The sequence below is a fragment of the Rhipicephalus sanguineus genome, chromosome 5, assembly GCF_013339695.2.
Source record: "Rhipicephalus sanguineus isolate Rsan-2018 chromosome 5, BIME_Rsan_1.4, whole genome shotgun sequence".
Classification (NCBI taxonomy): domain Eukaryota; kingdom Metazoa; phylum Arthropoda; class Arachnida; order Ixodida; family Ixodidae; genus Rhipicephalus; species Rhipicephalus sanguineus.
In genome coordinates this window covers 35,632,812-35,651,632 of record NC_051180.1, presented here as the reverse complement: position 1 = coordinate 35,651,632, position 18,821 = coordinate 35,632,812, and the positions used below count along the sequence as shown (strand labels likewise).

At 47.5% G+C, this 18,821-nt stretch overlaps 1 protein-coding gene across 4 annotated transcripts in view; it reads right to left on the bottom strand.

Moving 5' to 3' along the window:
- Nucleotides 1-18,821, bottom strand: part of LOC119393491 (uncharacterized) — a 267,437-nt gene that overhangs the window by 14,077 nt on the left and 234,539 nt on the right. For 3 of the 4 annotated variants that reach the window (XM_037660537.2, XM_037660536.2, XM_037660540.2), the window contains 9 exons: nt 13,824-14,042; nt 5,890-5,967; nt 4,747-4,825; nt 4,130-4,279; nt 3,512-3,614; nt 2,571-2,715; nt 1,640-1,827; nt 1,198-1,343; nt 74-269 (listed from right to left, as the gene is read on the bottom strand). In XM_037660537.2, the coding sequence (XP_037516465.1) occupies nt 74-269; nt 1,198-1,343; nt 1,640-1,827; nt 2,571-2,715; nt 3,512-3,614; nt 4,130-4,279; nt 4,747-4,825; nt 5,890-5,967; nt 13,824-14,042 (1,304 nt within the window). Of the gene's footprint in view, nt 1-73; nt 270-1,197; nt 1,344-1,639; nt 1,828-2,570; nt 2,716-3,511; nt 3,615-4,129; nt 4,280-4,746; nt 4,826-5,889; nt 5,968-9,912; nt 10,038-13,823; nt 14,043-18,821 lie in introns of those variants that run through there. The other variant, XM_049416262.1, reaches the window with a different exon arrangement.

Sequence of the window (18,821 nt, the reverse complement as noted above, 5' to 3'; positions counted from 1 at the left end):
CCTAACATATCCTTTCTGGATAACACACAAGATGTCAAATGTTGAAACAAAATACAAATTTACAGTTGCTCACCCATGGGGTAGCTCAATGACTGTGTGGTACTTCGCTGGCAGACTATCCGGTCCACCACCAACGTCTATGTACTTTTGCTGTGGATTTCCAGGCAGGTTTGAGGACAGTGCTCGTGAGCGGGCCTCTTCTAGCGACAGCAGCTTGGTTGGGGTGGAGATGGCCAGAGACTTGGGCCTGCTGCCCCTTCTAGGAGTGCCTGTGCCAAAAACACATGCAAAAATATTCCAGATAAATTTGCATTACATTAAACCATTTAGAGGCACTTTTTTTTTTGAGACAATTGAATTGTTCAAATTCAGATGCAACATAGTGCATTCCTTGTAGAAATGTCAACAAACAGATAACCTGAAGTCAATCCCACAAGCACACCCAAAAATGAGTTGTGAAGTAATACACTAGGTGACAAACTTCCATTTTGACAGAAAGGTCAAACAAAAAAAAGTTTCATGTACAACTAGTAACAGAGATAAATCAAATGATGCAATGAAAGCTCTTTTAATTAGTATTAGCTAAAAGCACTTATAAACTGAGACACGACAACATTACGTCTTCCCATCCATCAAGGAGTGGCAGGCATGGGCGTGTGCACGAGAGGTGCAGGGGGGTGCCCCCCCCCCCTAATCACCCAGGAGAGGGGGGGGGGGAGGGCTAAGTCTGCTCCGTACGTTTACTCAGTTGAGGGCACGCAGGGTTTGGCTGAAGGCCCCTGATATTGCATTCCAAGAAATGTTTACTTCCCATCTAAACTTCAGGAAAGCCGGGGACCAAAGGCAGGTCATTGTGAGAAGCATGTAATTCCTTAATTTTCTTTTTTTCATTGTTGAGCATGTTTGGACTCAACCAACGAAAGGGGGGAGGGGGTGCTGCGACAAAACTTTGCCTCCCCCCCCCCTTCCTAATGGGGAACCCTGTGCACGCCTATGTTTGCAGGAGCATTTTATACTAGCGATAATGTCACCTTTGGTGTTATGATTAGCTAAGCCTTTGACCTGTCAATACACAAAGACTTCAGGTGTGATACCACACAGAAGTGGGAAAGTCCCCAACAGTTATTGGGAATATGGGTGCAGCTCACTAATATTTCACTGAAAAATTGCGGCAATGAGGAACAAAGCAATGCTCACTCTCTACAGATTCGGGGCTGCTTGGATAGGTCGGCATCTTGTCGTTGAAGATGAGATCGACATAGCAGATGAGGTACTCGGTCAGCACCGCCTGGACACCTATGACGTGCAGGGCACCAACACTTGCCACCTCCAGATCCTTGGACCTGCAGCATTCACCAATTCCACAGCACCCATGCAAGTGTGAGACAAACTCTTTTTGGTTCTCCGGTGAAAAAAGAAAACCCATATTCCAACAGTAAAAGTTCAACAAATATGTGGGGCACAGTGTCAGAAAGGCCTGACTAAGTTTTGTCCCATTACAAATCCATATTTGTTCAAAACATGAACTGTTCAAAACATGAGCTTGGATTGAAAACATTAATAATTCAACGCTTTACTTCTAGTTGGAGACACCATTTACTTCATTCATAATGGCTACCATGACTCAGGGGGCACTGACCTGAGCAGGTTGGGTGCCCAGACGATGGCGACGTTCTTGGCTGTCATGCCCGTGCGGTCTCCATGAGCGGCCACCACGGCCAGGTGGCGCACCAGTGTCTCCAGCGTGCGGTAGTGGGGCGGTGGCAGCTCCTTCACCACCTCCCGGATGCGCAGAAGCTGGTTGTTGCCTTGAAGCTGCATGGCCGCCTGCAGCACAGTACATAAACAAAGGCAGTGAGAAAAACTGCACACGCAGGGTTGTGGTGGTTGTGTGAAGACATTAACCCGTTCTGCACTGCAAGAAATGAAAATTGTACCAAATTTTGAATAGCAGTGTTAGTTACGCAACACTTCAATTGCTTTATGCAGGCAACGAAGCCCTGAGCAAATGATGCTCTCTAAACATGACACCACTTGCTCCTGTTTACCATGGATGAAAGTCCCTTGAACACTCATAACCAAGGCACCTACACCAAAAAGAACATACAGCTGCCACATAGGATCGACGCTTTTAGAGTTAATTTGTATAGCTGTACTTCTTGAGAATGTACTCAAAGACAAAGACTGTCAATACAGCTCACATGCATTGCTTGTGTCTTTGTGTGTGCCTTCCTCACAGTGTACTATTGTAAATCTTTGCAAAGTTTAGAGAAGGAGCAAGCAAAGATAACTATGCTAGGTGCTGCATAACACTGATTCTATCACTGCTTAATCGACAGTCTGCTTGTCCTTCTAGTGAAGAACTGGACAGAAGGAGATAGAAGTCCACTACTCTTGCAGCACAATGCAATAAGATGGACATGAAAGGATGACATAAACAAGCACTCGTACAGTGCCCTTTCTGTGTGGACAGAATATTTCATGCTGGAAGAAAAAGGCACACACAATGGGCACTTGGTGAAGACATGCACGAGTCTGAGCACTGTTGGCAATGGGATCCCGGAACTTACAACAAACTTGTCGTAAAGTTGGTACGTAAGTAGTGGGTTAGGCAGTTCTCGAAAATACATCTTCAGCAGAGAGGCCACGCAGTGTATGTCTTGACGGATCTCCTCCTCATTCAAGTCTGGCACTCTGTCTTCATCAAAGGTTACCCTGCAATAAAGAAGGCAAGACATTTACATAATCATATTCCAACAGAGCTGTTCGTCGATAACTTCTTCATGTTTATGACTAAATTTGACATCAGGCCTGTAGCCAGAATTTTCTTTCGAAAAGGGGGAGGGGGCTACCCCCCCCCCATTCCCCCCTGGCTACTGGCCTGTGTGACATGCATAATCACACCAACAACTAGATTAATGTTATATTGACATCCAAACCAAAAGTAGCCTTTCTAATCCAACAGCCATGCATCACACTATGATACATTTGTAGTGACTTAATGATTGTAGGTCAGCAGTCAGAGCACTCTCAAGTATTGCTATTGACACATAGTCAATCTGCACTCATTCCACAGGTATGACAAGAAGTGTTAGTTACGACCAAATGAATCCAACAGACAATTACTACTCGTATAAAATTTGTTCAAACTGCTGTCAGCAGAAACATTAGGACCATGCATATATGGTCAGGAAATTCTCATGGTGACACCAGGAGATTGGATGCTATTCTGGGAACAGGCAATGCTTTTTTGTTTTTGAGGACGCTGCCTAACCAACCTTGATAATTGTAAATGGCTAATTCTGGCCAAAACAGTAAAGGAGCACAAGAAAACACAACAGTGTTCGCCAGGGTGCAGTTTTCCCGACTATGTCTCAATGCATAATTTACAACTACTGGTCTGAATTTTCCTCCAATATATTTTGACGTAGGCAGAGTATAGCCCAGGAATACTTTTTGCAGTTACTGTTCACAAATTCGTGTTTCTTTCTTTTTTCTTTTTTTGACTCACCTTAGCCTCTGGATATTGGATGTCACGCCAGACAATCTATAAATGCCATCCACGATCCCAAACTGTTCAATGAATTTGGCACAACTTGACAGCACCAAGGGCACTGGAAATGAGAAAAATATATTTTTATTTATTATTATACAAAAAGTAAATCCTGCACACAGATACATATGGATGCATGAACGTAGCGTACACAAGGTAATGGAAGTGTCAGCTATTGAAAACCTGGGCAAAAAGGATGACAAAATATGGAATGCTTAAGGACATGCATATGACTGTGTAGCACTGAATAGGCTGCTTTTGGCCTGCCTTTTGGCCTTCATTAACCAATAGAAGATGCAATGCCAGCATCAAACAGTCAAAGAGTGATATAACAAATCCGGATATAACGAATTTTCGGTTATAACGAAGTAATGGAGGAACTGTATTGTCATTCATAAAGTACTACGAACTTATGTTTATAATGAATTTTCATATATAACCAATATATTTTAATGCCAGATATGGCTTCGTTATATGAGGTTTTACTGTATATGCCATTTCAACCTGTATACGTCATGAAACGTGTGAACAGAAACAGAACAGATTAACCAGAAATAAGAAGAGAAACAGACTAACCATCTCTGCCAGTGTTGGTGAGGTGCTCGCCAAGATCACAGCCAAAGACCCGCTCCCTCAAGATCCCACTTTGCTTGAGTTTCCTCCGCGAGGGCCGCGACAGCAGGAACGACCGGAAGAAGGCAATCAACTTGCCGTGCTTCCGCAACACTGCACGGCATGCAGCACCTTGTGAACCCTCATGCAATGTATACAAAAAACTCGAATAATGATAATATAGTGAACCTCAAATTAAATCAGCATTTAGGGGATTACCAGATATGGCTAAATTATATGAAAGGTCAAACACAGAAGCTTTTTAACAGGACTGTCGACCACACGATGTCAAAATGAAAGCACCTACTATATTTTTGCACAAAAACAACGTAATAATAATTCTGCAAGCAAGTAAATACATAGTTCGCCAACATGAATTAAGTGTATGCATCTCAGACGAGGTCAACTACGTGAACGGTACAAAAGCTAGCCAGCTAGCAGGCTCATAAATTTGGAGGTGCAGCTGCTTATTTTCAAGAAATTTGCTTAATTTGGCATGTCCAAGCACTATCTATAGCTATGATTCCAGATCCAAGCGACAAAATATAGAAACGCTAAGTGAATAGATGAGTTCTCATTACCTGGCTTTGTGGGAATCTTCAGGTTGTGAGGAATTTTGTCGCCGATCACTTGCACGCACTCACTTGGGAAGAAGCCAACCTAGGAGGACCAGCAATAACGGACAAGGTCAAGACCTTCTAAGAGCCAGAGGTGACATCAAGTCACGTGCCCCCCTAAGAAAACTCTAAGGACTACCCAAAAAGAAGACTGCAAAAAATTTCACTGTTGTGCAAGATGAATAGTGCAGACAAAGATGAACAGCAGAAAGTACATAAATTCAAACCATTACCAGGTGAGCCACTTGGATACAGTTTCTTTTCTGGTCACACTTGTGATACATTTATGTTTGTAATGCCAATATACATTTTTTAAAACAATACGTAGAACTTTTGTTGAAAAATTCACTGACGTCCTGACTGACTTGTGCATGCAGTTTTGTTTGTATTGGAAGCTAGCCTGCCGGCTATTGGTCCCATTATGATATGCATTTTTTCTAATAGTTAAGTTTACTGATCTATTAATAGTAGTAGCAAGATAGATAATTAAGGAATAGCACTTAGAGAGAATGACATCTGTGGGAAACTAGATATATGTGAAACAAAGGTGTATGATATTGCCACGCCCACTTCTTGTTTTATTTTATGTTTTTTGGGTTTGACCAGCAAGGACGGTTATCTATGATCTACTACAATCGAGAAGCTTCTCGAACACTGCTTCATGAACAGCCTCGAGCGTTAATAACCGTCCTTGCTGGTCAAACCCAAAAAACATAAAATAAAACAAGAAGTGGGCGTGGCAATATTCTAGTTCAGAATAAGTACAAGGCGTGCATTCACACAGGCTATAGCAACGACACAATGCATAGGGCACGTAGCCAGTAGTCCATTAAAAAATGTGTTCCAATGACAGTGAGAGATACGAGGATTACAGAAAATTACATAAACTAAGAGGAGCAAATGTACAGAAAAGTGTTGCATTGAATAAGGACTGGACATCTTTGGCCTTTCTCTGCGGCATCCTGTGGACCTTCAACAGTTATGGTTTCCAGGGGCACTGTTAAGTACTTTTAGCATTATTAATCCCTGCAATCACTGTTTTTATTTGTTATTTTGTGCTCTAGAAGCAGCCAAACTACAAGCAGTGTTGGGCTAGTGACAACTAACCTCAAAGCCTCGTTTTCCACGCCACCACATCGACTCATCTGCAGGGGGCATATCAATCACTGATACCATGTCTCCAACCTGCAAAGAATAAGCAGCACACAATGACATTCACCCATTAATGCTATTATTAATTAAATGAGAAATTAATAACTTAAGTAGGAATGACAGAGATTTGAAGTGAATGCAATTTGCTACCGTAACTATCACGCACTGAGAGGATCAGAATGCAATGAATGCGGTAATCAAGTCCTCTGAATCTTTTGACGTAACGAATAGTTGTTGACCTACAAGCCTCTCTATTGTTAAGAGCAGGCCTCTCCATTGGCCTGCTCTTAACTAGCAAGAAAACGCTATGTATACATGCGATGTAAAAACGAATAAGGCAGCAAGACTGTTTTATATTAGGAGGAAAGCTGCCACTGTTCCTAGAATGTCAGAATTTCAAGTGCTTATACAGCAAAATTTTCGAATAATATCGAATATGAATATTTCTGAAAAATAACTGCCTAATATTGAATCGAACATTTTATTATTTCTAAAGCCACACAAAATATGACATTCGCACAACTATATCTATGGTGAAAAAAAAATCAGACAAGTCGATACTGACGCTTGTTAATAATTACTAGATGCTCAGACAAAACAAGGAGCTATCTTTCAGCAGAATCATTAGGAAGAGACTTTACATTTATCATTGTGTCACTCTTGAGACTCAAGTGTTTTGTCTTTTATATACATATTTAAAAATAATCAAGCACAAATATTTGGCAATTCAAGTAGCAGATTCTTGAATAGGTTCGTAAATATCTCAAATATCTGTTCAGCCCTACCTTGAATCAAATGTAGAAAGACCCAACTACAAACAATGGCAACATAAAAATACTCAAGCAAGCTCAACCTTTGCTTTCTCATTATTTCCGCATTTTTTCAAGGTGGCAATGTCACACCACCAAAGCGGGATCTCAACACATGCCAACATTTTGAACTTGAAACGTACAGCGATTGTGAGGCAACGTGGGCCACAATGACGGATGTACAGGAAAACAGGGGTTCGTCATTGTTGAAGTGATCATTAGACACAAAGAGAAGCACTGACTGACACATTTCAAAAAGTTTACGAACAAACTGTGCAGTGCAGCATCGTAGATTCCGACGGTAAGTCCATCTATAGGGCATGCATACAACACTTCATAAGTGGCGAATGTGGAGTATAACCACATAATGTAACAGCGTGGCTAGTGTTGTAAGATACTATTGCATCCAGCAAGCAGTTATATGGGTTTGAGGGAAAGCATGCAAGGGTAAGCCAAAAGTACACTGCCTTGATGCACAGTCTTCCTGCACACCAAGACGTTAACACGTAGAAAGACCAAGGAAAATTACATCCTCTAGTTCTTTAATACTTCACCAAATAAAGGGAAACGGGCATCTTCAGCTCTACCTCCATAGAAATACAGCAGTTGAGATTGGGAATCACAGCCGTGGTGACGTGCTCCACAGCGAAATTCCACTGCCAGTGTGCCGCCGTGGCAAGTATATAACGCCAACATTTACCGAACTGCAGCGCCCACAGAGAGAAAAGGTGACAAGAACGGCCGCTGCTTCGACTGATGCAGTAAAAGAGATGCCTGGGTGACTAATGAAAGCAATTGCATGCATTCGTCAGATCACTGCGGCCTGTCGCCACCAGGGGCGTAGCCAGGAACTTTTTTCGGAGGGGGGGGGGGGCACCTCCTTGATCTTAAAGGGACACTAAAGGCAAATAACAATTTATGTCAGAGTGAAAGCCCAATGTATGACAACTTCTAAAACGGCAATATTATCAACAGCAGTGCCCTAATTACCGAGAAATTAAGCTAAATGTATCACATGATGAGCGCCACGAGTGGGACATTTTCGAAGTGATCCTGATGACGTAGGGAAGTCGGCCTACAATAAATCACTAGTAATCAAACTAGCAGCAGTAAAAAAAGAACATTCAGAGCATCAAAAGACTTAATAAAATGCTGTTTGTTCGTTTCCGCTTGATTCATGGAAAACAAAACCTCCGTGGCGTTGCCATGGGGAACGGCGCGCGTGGTTCAAAGGTTCCGTTTTCGCCGAACTGTGCCTCGCCCGTCTCAGTGGTAATTTCGGGATCGCGTACTGCCGTGCGTGTTTTGCGCGCTCGTGAAAGTCGCTCTGACAGAAAGTTCGACAAAATGCCGCATGCGTGTGATATTGCCGGATGCCCGAATGGTGCACAACGCCAGTGCTGCAGCAAGGAAACCGGTGTGTCTTTTCACTGGGTGCCGCGGAACGAACCCTTACGCTCGAAGTGGCTTAGTGTCATGCCATTGCGCCAGTGTGCAAAAACAGTCAAAACCTCTGCGTGTGTGCTCGCTGCACTTTTGTACTGAGGATTACGAGACCAACCGCAACTTGGTGATGGCTTTGAATGAGCCCATCCGAGCAAGTCTTTGCCGCAGCGCCGTTGTTGCTACTGTGGGTCCCGCTACTTCCGCTCGGCTGCTACTAGTGTCGGCGGCCGCGCAGTAAAAGCGGACAACGTTGGGCACGGCAGCAGTGACGTATGAGAGTCGTATTTTCAGGCGGGAGATTTGAAGCGCGCTAACGCGATGCGGACCACTAAAAACGTGATTTTATTTCAAAGTAAGCTCTTCCTTTGCACAAAAGCAGCGCTACGAGGTTTCTGGACCGCTATTTCAACAATCAACGTCGACTTAATAATTGCCTTTAGTGTCCCTTTAAGTGGGGGTCGGGCGGGCAGATGTGATCGAGTCTCATTTTGAGCTCTGTATGCCATGGCAAAAAAAAAGGGGGGGGGGGAGGGCTGGCTACGCCCCAGGTCGCCACCCCAGGGAACGCGTGAAAGCGGCCGACTCGAGAGGAGCCACCATTTAGATCGCAAACGCGCGGGACGACGGCATCCGAGGAGCGCCGGTTGGCTTTCGGTCCGATCGCAAGCCGCGCCGACCGTGCGCCATTCTTCAAAGGCGACGCGCCAGAACCGTGGGCGGACGCAAGAACAGGTAACAATAATGCCTCGTTGGCGCTTCGCGTTTCACGCCCGCACCAGTAACTCGAGGCCGCGGGTCGAAAAGAAAACGACTCCCGAGCTCTGACGTATACGGATTCGAGAAAGAGTCGCCGAATGCGGGAGCCTTGACCCAGATCGCCACCGAGTATGCGACGACAACAGCGGGCAGAACCAATGGCACGACGACGACAACGCCCGTGCAAGAAGACAATGCCCCGCGGCCGTCGTCGCCGCGCTGGCAGCGCCCAAGGCGCGGCCACCGCACCACCATTTGCGCGCAACACGCCCCGCCAGAGATCGCGGCGGCACATTGTCTTGGAAAGTCCACGCACAATGGGCCGCATCATTCGCCGCCTTCCGACGCAGCAGAGCCACTTCTCCTCGACGGGTGTTGGAAGACCAGGCGGTTCCTTTGTGCGCGGGACGCCGACCCGCCTCGAGAGGCCCCCGCAAGGACCGCGAGCAGGCTGGAATTCGGCCGCAGCTCGAAAACGGCTCACGCATTGTGCGCGCCACAGTCGCAAAGAGTGACGCATGACCGATCGAGGCAGTGCTACTAATGGCCCGCGAGCGACCGCAAACAATGAGGACCTAACGAGACCAAAGCGGAGCCGGCCGGGGGTCAAGACCGCCGGCGGAACCGGGGCGATACTGGGACAGTCCAGCGCATTTCGCCCGGCCGTTTCGTCCACGAAACCTCGATCTCGGGCCATGCATTTCTTCCTGACAGGCCTGTCGCTAATGACGGCTCTCCTCGATTAGGTGGACCCAACGTAAGGCCTCGACAATGCACAAGGCCCCGTTGGTGTGCTCATTGGATCTCGTAATGCAACCGGCACTGCGAAAGCGGCCGCGCGCAGGTGATCGAAACGCAACTGCGTGCTACACCGCGCGGGTTACAGATGTGCGACGCGGAGGGCAACGGCAACGATGCGAGGTTCCCCAGATCATTCAAGGGTTACGGAGACCGGCAGCGGCCTTACTTTGAAACGGAGACGAACGAAAAACCCTGCTTGACCATCGCACGGGGACATGTTGATGCACTACGGGTGATGGAAAGCCGTTCTCGTCGAAAAGCCGCGAACGAAGCAGGGCGATGCGCACGAGCTGTGGCCCGTCCGTCCTAGAGATTAAAAAAGCCGCATATTGAAAAACTTGCGCTGTCGGTGATGAAACTGTTGCTCCAGAATCTGGCCACTATCAGTGATCTACGCTATCTTATCCCAGCAGAATCGCGCACGTGAGCCAAGCCCGAAGTCCCGGTGAAACACTCGCCAAGCTGTGATCACGCAATCGCGTCCCACTGTTTTACTTTTTTGTGTGAAGCACTTTCTTTTTTTAACAGCGGCGCTGTTAAAGCCGGGCGTACGGTGTAATCCGTGAACTGGAAAAACCTCGCCGAGCGATGACGTCACTGCGCGTCGCCATGGCGACCAGGGGCCGCCAAAATCATAGAAAATGCCACGAAACGCACGGCTATGTTCGCTTGAGCTTGGATGCACATGTAATGCCGATATATAGCCAACCAATACCCAATATTTCACAGAAAATGCTGCGACACGCATGGCTACGCTCGTTTGACCTTGGATACACGTGTAATACCGATCGATGGCCAATCGATAACCGATCACTACCGATCGATAACTAACCTATGCCGATTACGACCTCGACGAAACCAGATGAGCATTACTTGGCCAATTTGGACTTAATCGGGCCAATCCATCGCTAACCAATCAATACCGATGGATATGCAAACCTTATGGAACACGATACCGACATAGCATAGTCATATATAGTATATAGCAAGGGGCGGGAAAGGGAAGTGAGGTTGAGAAGAAGGGAAAGGAAGAGAGGAACGCCACCAGCTCCGCTCCACTAGTGCGTAGCTGCCGCAATGTTTTGTTTTTCTCTCTTATCCACATTGTATTTGTAATCGGTGTGACTTCCTGTGGTATTCCTTTAACTTGAAAAAACAAAAAGCGTTCTTTGGCCGGATTCGGACCAGGGCCTTTCAGAGCGAAAGATCGAATACTCGCACTATCAATCCACGGGCGCATGAACGCGACGAGTGAATGACAACTTCACCAATAACGCGCGCGTCACATCGCAAGGCAACAATTTAACCGTAAAAAAACGCTAGCCTCCCTGCTTCCTTACCGCGTGGCCGATAACATTTTGCGGCGTTGACTGCACCGCCGCGGTAAGGTGGTCCTCCAATATGGCGGTTTTATGATGACGCAAACAAGTGAAAGCGACGCTACTTTCGCGGTTCACACCTGCAGTGCCTGTCGTTCTGTCAACGACGCGTTCCCGCGATGCGACGATTTTTAAACTTGTACACGCTACGCGTCGCAACGAATGACAGGTAGGATGAGACGGTATAAAATCACACAGTAGTCGCGTTGCCGAAGTAACAAAGAGAACAGAAATGGCAGGGCGTAAGCTGCCGCCCAGCTCTAATAGTTCGCGTAATGGAGGCGCCTGAAAGCAAAGGGAAAAACAAACAACAACAACAAAGAGGGTCGACCTCGTCATGCGTGCGGCGTCAACAGCGCTCCTTTTCCAGAGTCGCGAGCGATCAAGACAAGCACGCCGGCCCTCCTCCCCCTCCGAGAACTTGGAAAACGGCGCGGCGCCGGCCAACGCCGATGTTGCGATCGCACATGCCCACGCCCTGTAGCAAGAAAATTGCCCCCGCTCGAATGATAATTGCATAATGCGCAGTGGAAAGGAAAAGTGCCGCGCGAAGCGAGGACCCAGCCCCAAACGCCCAAGAGTAAACAGACACCGCCACATGGCGCGCCGTGCACGGTCCCGCGACGTTGAGTCAGGGGCAAATGGATGCTGCTACTATAGCGCTGCTGCTGGGTGCGACTCACGCACGTGGGTCACCACCGGCTGGAACATCCCACAGATGTGCTTCATCTAGCTGCCTCACAGGAAGCCGAGGATGTGCTATTTAAAAGCTACCCGAATTTTGAAGGTCACGGAAGCACGTTCAAAATGTACGGAGGACAAGTCCGCCGCTAAGTCGCCAAATTTGTGGATGCACACATACGTTCACGCAAGTCAGATACCCAAGATATCTTCGTTCGCGAAGCTAGTGGTTCGCAGAACTTCGCACACATGTCGACGGGCAGTGGAGTCAATTACGATCCCAGAGTATTCAGGCATATCTCCAAACCACACCCTGTGAGCAGTGCAAGGCCATTAGCGTGTTGCAGTTGCGATTGTGTCATACCACTTATTTCATTAGTTTTTTTTTTTTAATTCTAAGGATGTTGCGCTTGGCAACATACGTACGAGAACATATTCGTCCTGCACGAAGATATACACACACGAACATAGCTATCTTAATAAGCACTATACACCTGGTACACTATAGCGAGTGTTCCACGCTGTGACGACCTAACATAATTTACACGATTGATTGTGTGGGAGAAACGTCCTATAGAACCACGCTTTGGTACGAGGTGCACAGAGTACACAATGCGCCTCATGCACGATCACTTTTTACCACCCGAGCTTCAAGCGCACATCGATATCTAAGTACAAAAACGCTTTTGAACTGTTACACTACAGGCAAACTGGCGGAAATCGAACCCGCAACCTTGTGCTGACCGTGTGGTGCCGATACGTGAAACACAGCCTTTTAGTGTGCATTTTGTAAGTATGCGTCACTAGTGATGTCATTTTTTTTAATGTTTACACGGAGCCCTATACGCACTTGCGTAATTCCGATAGCTTGCACCGGGGACAGCAACGGCGGGCAATTAGCAACATAAACGTCAGGGGTTTTCCGTAGCGCAGGATTTCGCTCGCTTCTCGTCGAGCAGCTTGCAGCAAAGGAAGATATAGAGCCCGGCCATAGAGAAAGGGGCAGTCGCGTCTTATCAGGCGAAAGCGGGGAAGGCGTCTCGGCGCGGAAGGACGGAAGCTCTTGGTTCACTGGAGCGGCGGCCGCTGGCGCAAGCCGTTCCAGCTGTTTGGCACGCCGCGCACACATTCACACGAAGCAGAGGTCCTGGTCCCGCTCGACGCCGTAAAGCTTTTGGCGCAGTGCTCGAGCTGCGGAGCGGTTGCCATGTGGTGCACGATCTCGCGTCGCTATACAGATACCGATAAGGGAGCGCGGCGACTATACGTGCGTTACATGCTCGCGGCACACCAGGCCACCCGACGGTGAAGGAAATACGAGACAGCTCAAGGGGACAGCGCGAGATGTTCCCGCGTCTCCTGAACCCCTGCTCGAGCGCGCGATGAGCTCCAGCGAGTGTAACAGCTGCAACGCACACAGGGACATACACACCGAATAGAGGATAGCGAGTAATAGATTGCGCGGCATCTAACACGCAGTCGCAGTAAGCCTACTGGCGCAAACAATTAAAAAGTAATAAATGGGAGCGGGGTACAAAGTAAAACATCCAAGGATTAAATTAACGAAATTCAAGAGATACTGGCTCACTTTATGTGTAAGATCCTCCACGTCTACTTTGCATCTTGTCCTGCAGAGGGCTTTTATTCCACGAAACCCATCGAAGCGTCCGTAGAAAGTATTGTCTTCTTACATTTATTTTGCATCGCGGGTACAACGCATTCGTATGGTTCAGATATATTCACAGTCTGCAAGTTTAGGTGTGTAACGCAGTGGTTAAGACACTCGCCTGCGGAGCGCTGGGGCCCAGGTTCAAATCAGGCCCCAGTGAACAAATTTATTTTATATTATCAATTTATTTCTTTATGGCGATGATCGTCTTACGTGACCGAGGGATATACACTTTTCTCGTTGAGTCGGCATAGAAATGCTTACACATTTAAACTCTTTATTTTAACATCAGGTCAATCTGAAAGCCTTAAGAGGGTCTGGAACAGATGTGCATGCAGCAGCACGTACCTGGAAGGAGATCTCATCGGGCGCCTGGGCTGCGTAGCTGCGCGTCACGTAGGCGGCGGCCACGGCGGGCGTGTTGATGGCCGACTCGTCCGTCACCAGCAGCCGGTGACCGCGGTTGTCGAGCTCGAGCCAGTTGAGCACCGAGCCGCAGCTCACCAGGTTGCCCACCAGGCACGAGAAGCGGCACAGGTAGTCCGACAGCAGCTCCCGCACGAGCACCTGTTAATGAATCAATGAGACGGCACGTTGCGACGGAGGCGTAGAATCTCAATGGGCTTAAGGGCCCATTGGTGTGCCTCGATCGACAGCAGATGGTGGCGGCAAGGTAAACTGATTCAACCAGACAAGACACCAATATAGAAGGGTCCAACTCATCCATGCAACGTAACATGAAGTAGGCTTTAGCACAGCGTAGCCTAATCAGAATCAGAATTCGCTGTATTCCCAACAACGCAAGTTGGGGGTCCCCCATGGCAAAAAGCTGTCATTGACAGCTTGACAAGACCTGAAGGTCTACGGAAAGCAACGGGCAACGCATTTCACAAATGTATAATAGTGGTATTTAGCACAGCCACTATTAAAAAAAAAAAAAACACTAGCTGCAGAAAAGGTACAGCATCCATGATGGAAGCTATTTCAAATTCATACACAGTAGGGAAAAAAAGTGACACATGAAACAGCCTTTGATAAAGACTATGGAAAAGTAATGCATTGAATTTTTTATACAGGCTGAGAAACGTAAATAAAGAAAACAATGTTTGAAACAGTCATGTGAAGATTAAAAAAAAGTTATCAATTTTTCATCACGTAATCGCGCACTTCTGATTTAAACATGCTGATTAAGGCATCGAAATCAACGTGAGTATTAATTTAAAAGGATGAAAAGAGCTCGTATGCGATAGACGTAGACGTAGCGTCTATCGCATACGAGCTAGACGCAGCGTAAGTAATTTGTGTGTGTACGCGGCGCTGGTATGGTGCATGTGTTTAACCTAAGGGCGAATAACTGCTTATGTAGGAATTCTAGTTACCTAAAAAAAAGAATGAAAAAACGACACACCCATAATTTTTAGCTTCCCCATATCTCGCCGATAGCAGTGCTGTTTTTCGGGTATAATAAGCCTACCCGTGTTACGGATAAGAAGGCGGGCTTTTTTCAGGCTTCTGTTTTGTCTTCGTCTGCCAACGCTGCTTTACTTACACTGAGTCATATGTAAGAGTGATTTCAGCCAGGCTGGCGGTGTATCAGCACTTGTACGGTTCAAGGGCTCTCACCACCTTGCAAGGTCCTACATATATTAGAGCCCCTCACCCGGTCAGCGCATCAAGGTAACCTGCACAAGAAGTGCTAACGGGCCTATCTCGGCACTCTCCGCCATTCGCTTGCCCACTTAGCGCGGCCGTCATTTCGTAGTGGATCGCGCGAAATGTCCAGGTGCCGCCGCCTCCGCCAACGCACAGATTACACTAGTAATGGCTCAGCGGCGAAGGGAATATGCTCATTTTCCCCGGAGAAACGAAGGCCAGCCAACTCTCTCTCTCTTTTTTATCTGTCAGCCGATTTTCGCGCACGCTAACGACGGCAACGACCCTCAGCACCTCGTTGCATGCCCTCGTTAAGCGAAGAAGCAGTGCACGTCGACTCGCGTTTTCTAATCGCATCGTGTGAAACGGACGTCAGACGTACTGGTTCACCAACGTACTGGCGAAGTAAAATGTCTGCGCATTAACTTCTAAATGATATATACCATTGCAATTAACAATATTTTAGAAAGTAGTCCAAAGCGTAGTATATGGGCGAAGTTTCAAGTGAGTCAGTCATTTATTAGTTGCAAGAAAATGCAATTCACAATGCCCCCCCCCCCCCCGGCGCGCGCGCGCGCGCACGCACACACACACACACACACACACACACACACACACACACACACACACACACACACACACACACACACACACACACACACACACACACACACACACACACACACACACACCACACACACACACACACACCCACACACACACACACACACACACACACACACACACACACACACACACACACACACACACACACACACACACACACACACACACACACACACACACACACACACACACACACACACACACACACACACCATCCACCACAAAGCCAGCATTGCTGGAATTCGGGTTGTAATTTTCCAGCTTCGCTCTTAAAGCCAGTCAGTGCAAAACTGCTTCATCAGAGAAATGCAGCTGAATCATAAAAGGTATTAAGCATGGGCAGTCGTGCTCGATGTTAAGGCAAACACTTTCTATCCACGGAACGTGTTGTTGGTATAACTCATCGATCCGGTTTACGTCATGGTCACATTGAAATTGCGACGCAGTCGATGCTTTAGGCACATACTCGCCACGGTGGTCTGTGGTCACGGTGCTACTGCAGACCCGAAGGTCGCGGGATCCAATCCCGGCCGTGGCGAAATGCTAGAGGCCTGTGTACTTAGATTTAGGTGCACGTTAAAGAGCACCAGATGGCCAAATTTCCGGAGCCCTTCACTACCGCGTGCCTCATGAGTGGTTCTGGGAGTAAAACCCCAACCATTATTATTATTTAGCCACATATACAAAAGTCACAACGAAGGCTGGTACACGAACTGAGTTCTCACAGCTGAGTTCCCATCTTTCTTTGGCGCTGCAGGGTTTGCGTTTCGAAGACGCGAGTTTGCTCCGTAAACTCTCATCCTGGCGAGAGTCTGCATGCGGTCTCCTTGGCAAACGACGATATCACAATGTATGTACTACGCTCTATGCCATTTCGAAATAATAACGCGCTATATACCCTATACTGGGCGCTTCGGGCGCTTTCGCCATTTCCTAGTGGGAATGTACGCGTGGATGTCAGACGACGACCTGGGGAGTCTGTTGTCGAATGCTCCCCGTCGGTCGGAGCCGCCAGGAATAACTGCGCCTCCCGCGCTCGTCCTGAGAACGCAAGGGCCGCGCGGGAACTCGCCGCACACGCAAATACACAGTCCCATTTCGGGCAGGGTGCCGCAGCGGGCGCGCGGCTCGTACGTGCACGAGACCATATACGCGTACGTGTTTTGCTTGCATGCAAGCTATCCCGAGAAGCGAAAGCGATGGAAACAGGAAGCAACTGCCGCATGAAGCTCGCTACGGGTTTACGCCGAGCTTGACTTCTTCCTCTTTTTTTTTTTTTTTTGCTAGCGACGGTGTGACAGCGACAACTGCTTGCAGGTAATCGCGACATCGAATTTATATGCAAATTATGCGCCATTTTTTTTTCTGCTCGTGATGCCCTTATTAGCATGATCGGCTCCCATGCGAGAAAACACACTGCAGTCAAGCCGCTGTGTATACGCATTTGTCGGAGGCGCACAGAATTGAGGACGGCGAAACGCGCACTCAGTGGTCCGTGAGATCCAGACCACTCCAACCGATTGAAACAGCTGATTGAAACAGTTGAAGCTGAACGAACTAGTGACGATCATAGTGAACAGCTAACACATAAGAAGAATCGTAGCGTCGATTACTGAAAAAAAAAATATATATAATGCATATCTTGCCTGTTTGCTTCTTTGTTCTTTGTGCTTATCTGATTGCGGACGTGGTTCACAAGATTACGGGGCACGAAGGAAATGAGCTAAATAACAGATATTTCGTGCAAAAATAAACGATATGGTGGATGGCGCTACTTCTATACACAAATCGAAAGTACGAAAGACTGACTTCTGTTTTACGTCTTACACGATCCGGCACTGTGCCAAGTCCAGAAAAAAAAAAAAAAGTTCATGATCCTCGAGAGATTCGGTAAGATCAACAAGCTTTCTGAACGACGTGAACATCACAAACAAATGTAGGAACGGCGGTCCGCGTTGCTCGGATGCCTGGACTAGCTATAACGAAGGCTTCGGACTTATACGAGCGCTATAGCGTATACATAGAAGAGCGAACCGAATTCCTCGCGGCTTGCAAGGTGCGATAAACATTCTGCATGCCACTGTAACGTTCCCTTATAGTCTCGTGGCGAATGCGTCGACCGCGTGATAAGGCACATATGACGCACGTTATTTTCGTGGCCTACTCAAACAGGGCCCGCTATAGTCTTGACGGATGCCATGCGCAACGCAAGATTCGTACGGAAAGCTTCACGGAGGAGCCATGCTCCGCGCGCCTTCGAAGAAGCGCCGTACAAATCGAGAACTCCAAGTCAACGGGCGAAAACGGCAGGGCGGGTCGGGTAAGAACTGTACAAGCGCACGAAAAAAAAAAAAAAATACAGCGGGCCGGTATATATACATAGCGTTGACGCGAGGCGATGAAGGAAATTCGGCTATTTCGGTGCCGAGCGCCCCTGCGGGAATTGTTTCCACGAATGGCGCCGTTTGTACAGTTGGAGCGGTGTCAGTTATAATATAGATTCGTTTTTCCTTCCGCTTCCGTACGTGCGTACGTAAGGTTTCCTTTCGCCATAAAAGTCGGGCTCCATGCGGAGAATAGCAGACATGTTCGAAAAATGGGGTATCGCTGTAGGAGACAATAAAATAAACGAAGGAGCTTCTGCCGTATATATAGATTCAATCCAAGACGATGTGTACGGGACAGGAAAATGAGAACACAAGACTGGAGCAATACGACAGGAACGCTGAATCAACGAAGTAATTTTCTCGCGACACGATTCGAGGAAAGTTTAATCGGAACCATTCTCTATCTCAGTAATGTCTATACACGTACGCCCTTTTCCGCGTGCCATCTCCGTAAAAGGAAAGAACGGGGAGCAAAACGAAGACAACGAAAAAAGAAGATGGAGGAGTATAATGGGGGGAAACGGGGCGGGTGAAAGCGGGTAAATGATGAGAAAGAAAGACGCCCATTTCCGTGGCGGAAGTCTCCATCAGCGCGGCACCTTTGAGCGACGCGAGAGGCACCTCGAGGCAACACAAAACGTACGCGGCTGCTGACCGTCCGCGGTGATCGCTTTTCAAA